Here is a 14,243-nt window from a genome sequence, read left to right on the forward strand (position 1 = left end):
GTTAAGTCATAGAGATTCCCCCATTCCCCTTGGTGGAGCTCTGCCACCCAACGTCTTAGCTAGGGCAGAGTGACTGGGGCAGCTGCTCTGGGCACCAACTAAGGGGTAGAGGGGGAGCAGCGGTGGGAAGTGCTGCTGCTACCATGGCACAGAGCAGCAGCAGCTGGAAGTCAGTACCTGCACTTGTGTGGGGCAGCTGCCATGGGCACCCAGTTGCGTTGCTACAGCTCTGCTTTCACCAGTCTCTTAGAACTATAAATGGCCATTGAGCAATTTTTTTTCCAGCTTAAGCATTCAGTTCCTGATGAAAAACCAGCATGGCTTCCTGCTTAAAATGCAGGACCTATGATTCAGTGCTCATCTGGGTTTTGTAGCAGAATTCTTTATACTGATGGGTAAATTGCTCATCTGTTCTGTGTCTTAGTGTCCACTACTGCAGCATGTGGAGAGCACTTTTCATTATGTCATTATCTCACTTAATGTTTGTAAAGCACTTTGATATGATCAGGACAAAAGCACCCTGAAAGGCCAAACTATTGGTGTGGTGTCATTCTGTTGTTTGAGGTAGGTATTAGGACCAGTCTACAGTGCTCCTCTTCTTCTGGTGGTCTCTGATAGCCCATGCTAATTTATTCTTTGTGGAAACTATACATATTACAGTAGGCTTTTGAGAATATTTAGGATCAGCCTAACTCTGTTACCATTGAAATCAATGGTAAAACTTCCATTAACTTCAGTGGAAAGAGAGTGAGGCCAGTGGTGAGAGCTTTGAAACTCCATCTTTAGTTTTTTCCTTAACCTTTTCTCAGGTCGGTTCCTGCCATCCCATTATCATTGTTTTTCTTCTCTGTATTCTCTCCAGTTAACCCACAAGTTTCTGGCACTAAGGTGCTTAGAAAGTAGAAACAGTGGGTGGGTGTGTCTACACATGCCCCTGGCCATGCATTTGGTACCGTGCAGTCCCAGTGGCGCACGGTTATTTTTAGACGCTATGTCTCCATAGCAATGAGCTACAGTGACGTAGTGTATTGCTACCATGCAGTAGCATCGGCATCATGGTTTGTGCCCGCTGATGCTATGTCGCCGTAGTGACGAGCTACGGTAACATAGCATCTTGCATAAATGCTCCCAGTAGGTCCTACCTACAGCTTGTCTAAAATCAATTAGGTAGAAGGTATTGAGTTAGTCTTTTCTAGGTTTTAGGTGGTTTGCTGCTCATGACATGATTCCATCTGCATGTCCAACTCCAAATATCATTGGCTTCTTTGCTGATCTATTACAGTGCAAAAATTTGCTACCCCATATCACCTCACCAGTTCAGTAATGCTTCCCTCCAAGGACCTCCTTCCTGTTGCATGTCTGTGTTTTGGATCATTTTCCCTATATGTTTGATTCATATTTTATCTTCTACTTCCCTCTTTCCCCCCCAAGTCTAGACACTGTTTGTTCAGTTATACTGTACAACCGCATAGTACCAGATACTTCTAAGTCAGTTTATCTATCCTTGCAAGTATTGGCCACTATTCTCAGTTTTTAGTGTCATACAAATTCCATTAACGTATAATAAAGGTACTAACAACCAAACACAGAAATGTATTTATTAGAAACAAAATGCTACTATTGGTCAGCAAAGAAGTTTGGATACACAGCTGTGGTGTGGTCAGGAGGGGTTCAGTTCGTGTGTATGAATCCATGGTGTGGTAAAATGTAGACAGGGCGAACCTTGTCTAGCCTAGCTGGGCTGTAGCCCTGCACCCTGCTGTGGGCACAGAAATCTGGGGGGGGGGGGCACATGCTGCCTCCCAACACATTACCTGTGCCCCACCCCTGACCTGTCGACTGTGCCCCCCACCTCTCCCCATGTGTTGCTTATGCCCACTCCCCCCCTCCCATACCTCCCCTTCCCCACACACCCACCCCATTCCCCATGCATTGGGGGGCTGGACTCTAGGGGCAGGGGGTAGTGGATTGGGAGTGAGGGGCACCAGCAGGGCCAGGGAGTGGTGGTTTGAGAGTGAGGGACACCAACAGAGCTGGGAGAGGGGTATGGGGGCTGTGGGTCTGGAGTGAGTGGCAACAGCATAGGCAGGGGCAGGGTACTGGCATAGCAGGGCTTCTCAGCACCACAAAGCAGCTGGTGGGGGAAGACAACCACAGTTGGACCTGTGTCCTGGTGAGCAAAGGGGACGGGGAAGCTCTGATTTTCTAAGATAAAAACCCAAAATCAAATGCCAGGTATTTAGAATTTATTTTATAATATTTGAGGCACTCATGGGCCTTCAAATTGCTTAAAAATGTAAATATATCAATAAAACATGGTGTTCAACTGATATCTATTTGTCTATAAACAAATGATGACTGTGTGTGTGTGTGTGTGTGTGGATATATGGATAGATATATATCTATCTTATTTAGTTAGTCTATAAGGTGCATATATCGAGAGAGAGAGAGAGAGAGAGATGTGGATATCTATTTGCTGTGAACTAAAGGAAGGCTTTTAAATTCATTTTGTGTATGTCTTTAAATATCCATCAGGTAGAAGTGACTACCAGTTGTTTCTGGATTTCATTGAGAAATCCCGTGGAGGAGCAATTCCTCCCCATTTCTGGTTACAGTATGCACAGAGAAACATTTTTAAATGATGATGATATAGTACAAACATCATATATGCCTCTGTGTACAAGTATGCATACTGTGTATAGACACCCAGTACTGTATGTATGTGTAGAATAAGACTGAGACTTGTTAAAAGACATTTTCACTTTTTTATTGAAAAAGAAAACAGTATTTTCTACCAATTTGCTAGTTTTGTTGTCTTTGTCCAAAAAAGCTTTGACTTTTTTTTTCCAAAGCCATTTTTAATGTCAGTTTTGCAAGACTCAAAGGACTCCAGAGAGCCTGGTTTCAATGTGTGTTCTGAGGAAGCTTTGGGGATTTAGATAGAAAAATGCCTGGAATGCAGTTTACTTCCATGAAGGCTTTTTTCCCCTTTTGCTTATTGTATAAAATGAATTAAATGAAAATGGAGTGATCATAGACAGCAAATTTTGGCTGCCTTTTTTTGTTTCATTGAGCTGGATGACTGACCTACCTCACCTGATGGCCAAGGTGTAAATTGCTGTCAGGCAGGGATTTTAAGTAAGCTGGACCTTTGTGATGTAATTGATTTGTTAAAAAGCCCACAGGCTTCTTACTGAATGACTTCTCTGTCTTCATATGGCTCAGGAGCAGTCACAATTTTTTTTTTTTTTAAGATGTGACATCTGTCAGCAAAGTGAAGTCAGCTTAAATATCAGCTGAGGCTTGAGCTGTTTCAGTTTTGTTGATTTTCATTCTCCCCCCCCCCCGCCCCTTCCCGATCCTGATCAAGTTTCTCTCTGCTTGTGCTGGCCTTACATGCAGTTAAAGCTTGTATTATAAACTTGAGTTGTGTGGAATTGTTCCTGATAAAGTTCAAGTGTTCTTTGCATTCACAACCCTGAGGGAGGAAGGTCTGAAGTGTTTGTGGATGGAACCCATCCTAGGGTCTTCCAAAACAACTTTCTCTGTCTGGCATGGTACAGTTAGAAATCATAGGTCAGTTGGCCTTGGGCACTAGAAGCTATTGGTGCCCAAGTAACTCTGTTTAGAGCTGCCAACATTTATTGTTTTTAGCATCTGGGCGTGCATAGTACCTCCAAGCCCTTGTCATGGACCAGAACCCCATTGTTTTAGGCACTGAACAAAAGCTGATACCTGGTGCAAACAACTTATAATCACAATATTTGGGGGAAAGATGCGGGGGGGGGGGGTGTGTGTGCCGAGAAAACAAATTTGAGAGTATGAGGCAAAGAGGTAATGTTGATCAGAAGGATGGGTAGGGAAATATTTCTGTATTGGACATCCTTTCCCCAAAGATCAGATGGTTATGTACTGCCAAATAAGGTCTCCCAAATGACCATCAAAATGTCTGCAGTTTCAAGCTGAACCCATGGAGTCTCTTGAGCTCATGGCTCTGAGTTACTTTCTGAACCTAAAACCTGAAGTGGCCTCCGGACATGAGAATGCATTTCTGGCAGTATGACCTGTTAAAAACAGTTGTGAGGGTAGTTTGAAAGGGAAAGGGACATTTTTTCCCCATTTTTATTTTTATTTTCAGTGTTATGATATAGTTAAAGATCAAGAAAGTTTATTGGGTTTTTGTCCTCCCTTTTTATCCCAGTTATATCAAATTTTTCTACTCCCCCCTCCCCCCCCAAGTTCTTTAGGTGATTGGAGAATTTGAAATGGTATTCTTGTCCCTCAGATGAATGGCAAGAGGTGTTTTGAAGACATCTAACAGAGAATTGCTAAGTGTTAATATTAAATTAATTAATAGTTAATATTAAATAAATTAAATAAATAAATTAATTAATATTAAATTGATATAATACATGTGTAAATGTTCCCCTTTTAGTGGATGATCCCTGTAAGATCACTATAAAGGACAGCAGCCTACTACTGCTACAGGCTAAGTGGGTCTCTCCCTTAACTCAAGTGGTAGGCACCAAAATATACCAAATGATACCAAAAGTTTCAGATTCTGAGGTGTCTGTAGTTTCTGGTTCCACTCTTATCTATGGAGTAGTGGCTGATGCCAACAGGAAGACCCTTTTCTGTATTTTAGAATATGGAGGAACAAGGTCCTTTCTTTGATCTTCCAGGCATAATGTGTGGGGAAGAGGAAGGTTTGTTATCCTCTGTTTCCTATGAGACTCTGGGGAGTAGAGGAGCAATACAGCTCCCTTTTCTTGCTGCAGGAGATGGCAGTACTCTTCTGTTGCCCTAATGAATGGGGTTAAGTGTGTATGTGAACTCTGCCTCACAAGGAGATATTGGAAAATAACTTGTTACTCCAGGGCATTCTGAAGCTGGGAGATGGGAACCAGGTTTTTTATTTCTCACTAGTTACCCCAAGGAAGGAAACAGTTGAGGCTCTTCATCGTTTCTTCTATGAGAAAGCTGAGACATAATGACGAAAGAATAAATGGCAGCAAATGCAAACAACATTTATAGGAATATTTAGCTCAAGATTGCAGTAACACCCGTATTGTATCTGTTGGCTATTCTGCTTGTTTGGAGAACAGGAATGTGACACAAAGTAGCTGTTCCTTTTGTGGCTTCAGCTTCCTACAAAAGTAGCAGCCAGCAGATGGCACCCCGAATCTGTAAACCCTTGGAATGACTTTACCATTACAGCTACTCCTCGCTTAACATCATGGTTACGTTTTTGAAAAATGCGACTTTAAGCGAAACTATGTTAAGCAAATCCAGTTTCATCGCAGTAGTTACCTACTAGCAGGCGGCAGCCAAACAATGTTGTAACTGAACATTGCACGACTTTAAACAAGTATGTTTTCTAATAGATCAGCGATGTAATAACGAAACAACGTTAACCAGGACGACGTTAAGTGAGGAGTACCTGCACTAGGATGCAGCATTCCAGCCAGATTCCAATACAGAGCCCTTTGTATGTTAGGCTATTACTTTTAGGTAGCAGAGTTGACTGGGGAAGCAATAGGGCAGTAGGTTTCCAAGGCCTGGCTAACATCAGGAATGCTCAGGTCTGAGAATTGCCTTGAAGCCATGGGTGTTATGGAGCAGTGTTTTTCAACCTGTGGGTCATGACCCAAAAGTGGGTCACAGGAATATATGAAAGGGTTGTGGACAAACTTAAAAAATGGATTCTTTTTAAAAAGAGAACAATGTGGGAAACTTGCAGGCTGGCAGAATTCCAGCCTGCAAGGGGCTGCTTTCATTCTCCCCATCACCCACACACAGGTGGGGCAGGGGTCTGGGGGTGGGAGGCAGCAGGTTGGGAGTGAAGATATTGGGTTGGAACTGACCATCAACACTCACAAATGAGTCGTGGAACAAAAAAGTTTGAGAACCACTGTTATGGAGGATGAAGTTTTGTTTTTTCTTTTCCAGAGAAAGTTCACTCATGTGACCAGGAGAGACAGAGTGCCCTGGAGGAGGCCAGGCAAAACCCCCGTGAAGGCATCGTCATCCCAGAGTGTGCTCCTGGAGGGCTGTACAAACCAGTGCAGTGTCACCAATCCACTGGGTATTGTTGGTGTGTTCTGGTGGATACAGGGCGCCCCCTGCCTGGCACATCTACCCGGTAAGAGCCACTTGCTTTGAATCTGGCCTGTAAGCTGATATGTGAAATAACTATGAAGGAAAGCATATCTATTCAGAGAGATAAGAGGACGAAGGACTCCAAGAGTAGCCACACCACAAGGAACATACCCATCCAGTCTGTTGACTCTACACTAACTCCCCTATGTGTACACTCTTAGTCTGAACTAATAGCACCTTTTGTTTGGTTATCTTAAGCTATTTTAGGTTAAGAATGTCCATTCAAGGAGTGTGGACTGAGTATCTAGAGCATCAGTGCTCGACCTCATGGCCCTGCAGACCAGATAAGGGGTGTGGGTCTGGTCTGAGAGTTGGATTGGGCCCTCATGCTCTTTCTACCTGGCATTGCATCCACCTGGCTCTGTGAACCAGGATCTGGCCCTGGGCCTCTGCACCACCTCTGCCTGGCTCCCACATGCTGGTATTGAACCCCAGGGCTCAATGCCATCTCTGCTGCCCCCCCACACACCAGAATTGGGCCCACTCAATCCAACACACAAGCCCACACTTTCTGATCTGTGGGGCTCCCCATGGGTCCAGAAATTGGATGGATCCTTTTCGCCATACAGCTTGTAGATAGATTCACTGGAACAAACTGAGACACTGACAAGCTCTGGCCAGTTTTGTAAGCTTGACCCAACACTGTTAGCTATTGCAATTCTTTGGCACATAATGCTGTGCAGGGGAGTCAACAATGAAGGAGTTTGGTTCTGGGCTATGAGACTGACTAGAAGAATCTGGACCTTGAATTGTTCTTGGGTTTGGACTGACAGTGTAGCATGTGTGGCATGCCCTTCTTTTTTTTACTGCACCTAATAAATGGATGCTTCATGTTCAAATGTATTACTTGCAGGTGAACTTCTGGGTCAAGGCAAGGGACAGTGCATTGGGCTAAACTGCCTTGAACTGACCAAATGCCTGGCTTACCTTTAGTGAAGCTCACTTCTGAGGACAGTGAGCAAGCTGCCCAGGACAGCTGAAGTTCATAAGGTTTTTCCTGACTACTTTTATTGTCTAGACAGTCATTGGTGGTGAACAGTTCATTAAGATACCCAGCCTTGCCACCACTTTGACAAGCAAAGAGAAGGAGATGTTGATAGAGGGCAAGGTCACATTAATGTTAATTCCTGTAGGTGCAGGTTCTCATGTCTTCTTATTACGATCTTCTTTGTCTTCATGCAGTCTGAAATTTTCTCATGCAGATTCTTGGTTCTTTTTGTTTCCTCTACACTGAGCTGATAACGTAAAACTGCAAAGTTCACTAACTACTGAAAATGATTGAAGATCTCTGCCCTCTTCTTTTTCCAGCTATGAAACCCCAGTGTGTGAAAGTGATGCCAGATCAAAGAGCACAGAGGCTGATGACCCATTTAAGGACAGAGAGCTTCCAGGTCAGTGTCTCTCCTCTCCCCAACCCCCCCACCCCAACCCAATTTCAGGTCAAGACCATCACGTGGGCACTTTTTACCATGAGTTTTGTTTTTGATTATGTTGGGTCTCTTATTCTTTTAGTATCTGTTTCAGAAGAATGTTTGGCTTTCTGTATGGAAGGATCACTTCTCCCACTACCATTAAGCTTAGTGGCAATATCAGTTTTCAGTGGGGACTGGAAAACCATGAGATTTCCCCTGGGATGACTTGCCACCTTTCTGCCCATCCCTGCCAAACATATCTGCCATGTAGGAAAAGAAAAATCTCATTGTGAAAAATCTGTGAAAGAGAAATTGTAGTGAAAGGATAAGATATTGCCTTCCCAAAGTGACTCAGAGAAGTAATGGAGCCTAAGGTCTAGAAAGCTCTTTTTTAACTACTTCAAGGACAGGCCCATTTCATTCTAGTCATAGACACTTTTTCACAGCTGCAGCACTGAGATTTTGTCTTTTGGCTACTTGGGGGGCATAACTGGCACATAGCAGATGACCCTACTAATGCAAACAAAGAATGCCAACCCCAACCCTTGACCAAGGCTGGCTGTTCAGAATAGCTTAGCTGGGACTCTGTTTCCCCTCGTTATTGCTGTCTCCTTGGCTTGGCTTGGTCTGAAGTTGCTCCTGGCCACTTAATCTTAGAACTTCACATCTCCCCTACTACCTTTTCTTTTGGACTCAAGTGACTAGCCAAAAGCTGGGGTCTTGCAAGTTGTTTCTGTTCAGAGGAGAAATTGTTGATTGGAGCCATGTGTCTCTGCCAAATCTGTTTATTTACCAAAAAGTCCCTGCTTTCCTGAGCAAGGAATCGAAGAGGAGACCTACCTGCTGCTGACACTTCCTGGTGCTTTCTCTGGATTTTTCTGAGGTCAACTGCTTGTTTGGATAAGACACTGGCTTTTCCATTCCTCCTCTGTCATTGTTTTTTGTGGTGGTTTACCTCTGTCCTCACACACTTATGTTGAAACTATACCCAAAGAACTGCCTCTGGCCAAATGTGCTTTTGTTTTAGGTGGTGATGTGTGCCTGTGTTTTGGATGGAGGCTACCGTAATTTCAGCTATCTGGTTCCAAAAAGATCTCAAGTGTTCTTTTTTATGTTTTCCCAGATGAGGACAGTTGTTATAACCACCAATTTCACTAGTTTTAGCTTAATCCATAACACTTTACACCCAGAATGCCCCCCTTTTGACAAGAGGATGACAATTGAATATAACCTTTTGGGGAAGGAGTATGAGTAAAATGGCACCCTCCCATTTGAGATCAGGGGATGAAAGCTGCTGTGCTGGAGTGAGAGTGAGTCTCCAGCTGCTGATGCTCTGGTTTCTGCCCTTCTCCCCTGCTCCTTCTAAGGAGCAGAGTTGGTGCCTAGTTCCTCAGGGACCAATCCTTGTTCTCCCTCCCATCTGAGCAAACAGGCTGGAGGCAGTGGATCAGGCTGGTATCTATGAAGAGTCCAGTACCTGGGGGCCTGCCTCATCCTCCTACACGTTCTTTCAATAATAAATATAGCGGCCTTAACCTCTGCACTCTTTCTCCCTACCAACCTGGGCTCCCTCCCTGGGTCCCTCTCTCTGATCCTGGAAGAAGAAAAAGACTTCCTCTTCCTCTGTCTTCCCCATCCTTCCATGTGCAACTGCTGGTCCTTGTCCTGGGGGGTAGTGTCTGAGTGTGCAGTGCAGCTGAACAGGGAGCAGAATCTACACTACTAGGGAAGATACTAGGGAGGATACTGCACAGTATGGCAGAGAGCTGATTCCAGCTGCAGATTGTGCTGATGTGCTTCCTCCACTGTTCACCCCTCCTTCCTCCTGACCTATGCTAGACGGCTGCCACAGAGGGCCAATGGTTACTGTCCCTGCTGCTCAGGAGACTGGCTCCAGCTGCTGACTGTCTGAGAACTTATAGTTCTCATTCTCTTGTGACCAACTCCCTCTGATTCAGCCTGGAGGCTTTAAACATCTGTGAATTGGCCGGGCTTGGATATGATGGGCCACTAGTGATCCAAACAATAGTAGCGCAGAAGAAATAGGAGATCCATACAGTATTCCCTGTTACCTTCCTATTCGTGCTTGCTACCCCCAGCTGGATAAGAACCTCAACCCAGAAGGAAAATTATTTTCCCCCCCTTCCATCTCTCAATTACTCTCAATTGCCCGAGAGAGTGCCCTTTTTCATTTAGATTGTCCAAGGGGCCCTTCATCCTTCCAAATCTTCATTACTGCTGGCATTTTCCTCCCTGCCCTGAGATAAACAACCCTTCAGATGCCAAGGTGAGAGAGACGTATGCACAAATCCCTCTAGACAAACTGTGCCATGGCAGCTTCCAGAAGAGCCAGGAGGAAGAAGGAAGGAAAGTGTTGCTTGCACACAGCGAATAGCAAGCTGCTAACTCCAGCAGACGGCGGGATGCTGAGACCCCTGGGAGATGACTTCTAGCAAATGTTTTTTTCAACCTTCACATTACTGCAACAAAAAGCTCTTTTAAGTGAGTGGTGTACTCTGGCTCCAACAGCAGCTTACCCTTTACAATGCTGACATTTTCTGAACTGCGTGCCAAACAAGTACAGAGGGGCATGCATGTGTGCAATACACATAGTACAGAGACAGGCCAAGTGACTGCTCCCTATAGGTTGGATATTGCAGGAAACTGTGCCTGTATTTCTGCAAAGGAGAGGATTTTGTCATAATAATTTGCAAGTCACTTTCAGCTGTCAAGGGGATTGTGGTAAGTTTCTGGACCTCTGCCCTGAGGGTGTGTGTGCCTGTCTGTTTGTCTGGGAAAGGCAGAAAGTGTTGATGCTGGTGCTCATTGCTAAGGGTAGGCTGCCCTCCTGGCACCAATTACCTTAATCATGCCAGCAATCAGTTGTAAATGGTTGGTTTGGGCACGGAGGGAAGAAAGTGGTTTAGTGGCAATTCCTGACCATCAGAACGATCACCTAGTGAGATGGGAAATAAGAGAGATAGTAGGAAACAAAAGGTGTTCAGGAAAAAAACACAGGTGGTTCTGGAGGTAGGGGGGACTAGCTGAGAATCCATGTGCCTCTTAAGTGGGCTAAAAATCATTGTTACAATATTGTGGAATTAAATTGAGTATTTATATTGCTCACTTCCTCTTTGCACAAAAGGGAGCTTAAATGGTCAGGAGAATAAAAGTGTGTTGAGGAAGCTGCCTAGGTCACCTAGTCCACAGCAGGGAATGGAGATTTACCTCTCTGGCCAGACCCCACAAGAACATAAGAATTGCTATTTACTAGGTCAGACCATAGGTCCATCTTACCCAGTATCCCATGTCACACAGTGGCACAGGATGCTGAAAAGATGAGTGAACAGGGTATGACCAGGGCTTTTTCCACAATTCCTCTCCCACTTGCAGCCTCCAGCATTCACGGTCTAAGAAGTTCTGATTCTGAGGCTGTTCCCCAAAATCCCATGTTCAAAAGCTGCTGGTGCACCTTCCCTCCAAGAATTTGTCCAATCCCTTTTGAACCTGGTTAAACTGTTAACTTCAATAGCCTGTGGCATTGAATTCCACACTTTACTTGCACTCTGTGTGAAAGAGAACTTCCTCATTTGTAATTTTTAAACTTACTACCGCAGGGACAACACTGTTCAAAAGGCAACTTAGTCAGTTAAAATATCTACTGGATGGCTCAGGAACCCAGTAATGGAAGTGCATATAGTAGGGCTGTCTGAAATGGCTGTGTTTCATTTAGTTTCGGATTTGATGTTGTGGAGGGACAGTGATTTGTGCACTGTCTGGGACCTGGGGCAGCTCCAACAGTCAGCCGGAGCTCCCAGTTTGATCCCCAGCTCTCTGATCATTCTCCCAGCTCTTCCTGGGGGGCACAGGCCCCGGATCTGCTTAGGGTTTCAGCAGGCTGCTGCTGCTGACTGGGGAAATAGCCCAGAGCCACCACCATCACCAGCTGGCAGAGGCAGCTTCCTGTCATCCTGCATCATCCGGGGGCCTGCACCCCCCAGGGAAGAGTTGGGGGAAACTATCAGAGAGCTGGGGGAAAGATCAGGGAGCTGGGAAATTGAACCAGGAACTGGGGGAATGTTCAGGGACCTGAACATTTCCGCAGCTCCCAGTTTGACTCCGCAGCCCCCGGTTTGACCCCCCAGCACTGGGGTTGAAAGGGACCTCAGGGACATATTGTTGTCACTGGCCAGTTACAGATGTCAGTATCAGAGCAGTCCTTCCCCCTTCCCTTTGCCTGCAAGCCCGCCTCTGAAACTGCTCCGAAATATCAGAAACATCCGAAACCATTATGGAAAATTTCCAAAATGTTTCGGATGGCCCGTTTTGTTTCAGAACCCTGCGTTTCATTTCGGATTCGGTGTTTCAACCATTGAAACGTCCGAATCTGAAAGTAAACGAAACAGCCACCGAAATTTTGCACAGCCCTAATATATAGGTCATTCATCGTTAGATCCCCACATTAAATCTGCCTGGGCCTGCAGCAGCTGAAGGTAGCGCCTTTTAGTAGTTGTTTGTAGTTCCTGTGTGCAGCTGGTTCATGGCAGACACAGTTCAGTTCTCATAACACATCACAAAATCATCCTTGGATTTGGCACTAGTCCCCCATCTCTTCAGCAAGGCCAGCTGAAGGACCATGGAGACTTGATTCCTTGTTCCCCTGAATGATGTTGTAGAAGAGCTGAAGCACGTGGGTGGGTTAGCACTGCAGAAGTTTGTGCAGCTTGCCTGTTTGCCCCCATCCTGTGGGTAGAGACAAGGGTTCTGTCTCCAAAGTTCTCAATATCAGACATTTCTCAAGTGCTACCTCCACAGGAAGCGCTGCTCAACAAATACTGTATCCGTACACCAGTAGTACCCAAACTACGGTCTGCAGACCACTGGTAGTCTATGGGGTGCAGGTAAGCTGTCCACAGATCACACTTCCCTGATCTCTTTCCTTTTCAATTAAAATTTCATGATAAGGGTTCACAAGAAATTTTGAGGGTTGATGATGGTCTCTTAGTCCAAAAAAGTTTGGTAACCACTGCCCTAGACTGTTCTTTTAGTTACTGGCAGGCATTGTAACTGTATCACGAAGAGAGGGTACACGTGGCCTGGAGATCTGGCCATAATGATCATTATGGGCCATCTTTTCAAAAGAATTAGCCTTCCATTTAGACATGAATATCAGTGGCCAGGTTTTCAGAGAAATGTAGCATATTGGGTGTTGTTTTTCTGAAAGATTAGCCATGATTGTTACAGTGGGAGTTGCTGGATGCTGAGCACTTCTGAGAATCTGCACCTCTTGTGTCTGCCTTTCATACTCAAAGTTGTCATGAAAGAAGTCTAAAGCACTCAAGTAACCATGCAAGATAGTAGTGATCTTCTGCTTTTTCTTTTACAAAAAGCTCGTGGACAAAGACTTGATTTGAGAAGCTGCTCATGGATTCTTCTGCTTGGAGAGGTTTGAGTTACGATGATGGAGTGCTGTATTAAACCTTACAAACATAGATTGTACCTTATCCTCTCTGAATCAAGATAGGAGACTGATTCTCTGTTCCTAAATTAAACTTTCTCTGTCCTTTGTATAGGCTGTCCAGAAGGAAAGAAAGTAGAATTTATTACCAGCTTACTGGATGCGCTCACTACAGACATGGTACAGGCCATTAACTCAGCAGCACCTGCTGGGGGTGGAAGGTGAGTCTGGAGAGCGTTCAAGCTTATCACAACCAGGATATCTGTAGACATCTGAATGTGTGTGGGGTGGGGGAGGGTTCTTGCTCTGACTTGCGGTCAGTCTAACTGTTGGATTGGGGCTTGAGAAACCAGTGCCACAATGCCAAACTCTGTATTTTCACACCATCTGATGAGGTTAGCTCCAGCTCATGAAGCTTTATGCTATATACCTCTCTCTAGTTAATCTATAAGGTGCAAATCTACTGTATTCTGCATTGTAACTCCAACCACTTGTGCCCTGGAAGCTGTCTCACTACAAAGATTAGCACATCCCACCAGCCATGTGAAACGAGAGCTGAACACCAGGAAGTTCCTTATTTGTTTTGTCCCTTGGTGCATGAAGAGAGGCATAGTAACATTCACACGAGCTTAGGGAGGTGCCGTAGCCCAGCAGCTACAACAGGGGAGTGGGAATCTGCATTCTTGTCTTCTCAGTGTTGTGGTGTCTGGTGATTTTAGTTGAGGCTGGAGCAAGTGTGGCAATGAGGGGAGAAATGTCTTGCACATTTCACCTTGCCTGGGAATGAATCCCTCTTTGATTGCATGCCTGCTTTTCTTCCTGGCCTGTCCACAGCCAGTGAAACCTGCAGCAGGAGTTAGGCAGAGCTCCTTCTTACCTGCTTAAGAGCCAAGAGGACATTTCAGGGTTCAGGGAGAAGCTGGAGGAACTTGCAGCATCATGCAGCCAGCAGTCTCCTGCAGCTTGGTCTGAATCAATAGTGGTCTGTACGCTGGGGAAAGCTGGCAATGCTGTAACAGCTGCACTAGTGTTGGGGCAGATGGGAGTTCAGAAAATACAGTATAGTCCTTCTAAAAAGTTTGTTTGTTTGTTTGTTTGTTTTCTAAATGAGCATTTGGTTTTTGATTCCTGAGTTGTGACCTGTCAGGCTTGGCCATTTCCAGCTGTGCTACAGATTCTCTGCAAGAGTTCAAGCAAGTCTTTTAGGCCACTAA

At 45.1% G+C, this 14,243-nt stretch overlaps 1 protein-coding gene across 7 annotated transcripts in view; it reads left to right on the plus strand.

The window, feature by feature from the left end:
* Window positions 1-14,243, plus strand: part of SMOC1 (SPARC related modular calcium binding 1) — a 203,517-nt gene that overhangs the window by 161,767 nt on the left and 27,507 nt on the right. For all 7 annotated transcript variants that reach the window (XM_059722911.1, XM_059722912.1, XM_059722908.1 and 4 more), the window contains exons 8-10: window positions 5,950-6,142; window positions 7,468-7,550; window positions 13,145-13,250. In XM_059722911.1, coding sequence (XP_059578894.1) covers window positions 5,950-6,142; window positions 7,468-7,550; window positions 13,145-13,250 — 382 coding nt within the window. The remainder of the gene's footprint in view (window positions 1-5,949; window positions 6,143-7,467; window positions 7,551-13,144; window positions 13,251-14,243) is intronic.

Source organism: Alligator mississippiensis, chromosome 2 (genome assembly GCF_030867095.1).
Source record: "Alligator mississippiensis isolate rAllMis1 chromosome 2, rAllMis1, whole genome shotgun sequence".
Lineage (NCBI taxonomy): Eukaryota > Metazoa > Chordata > Crocodylia > Alligatoridae > Alligator > Alligator mississippiensis.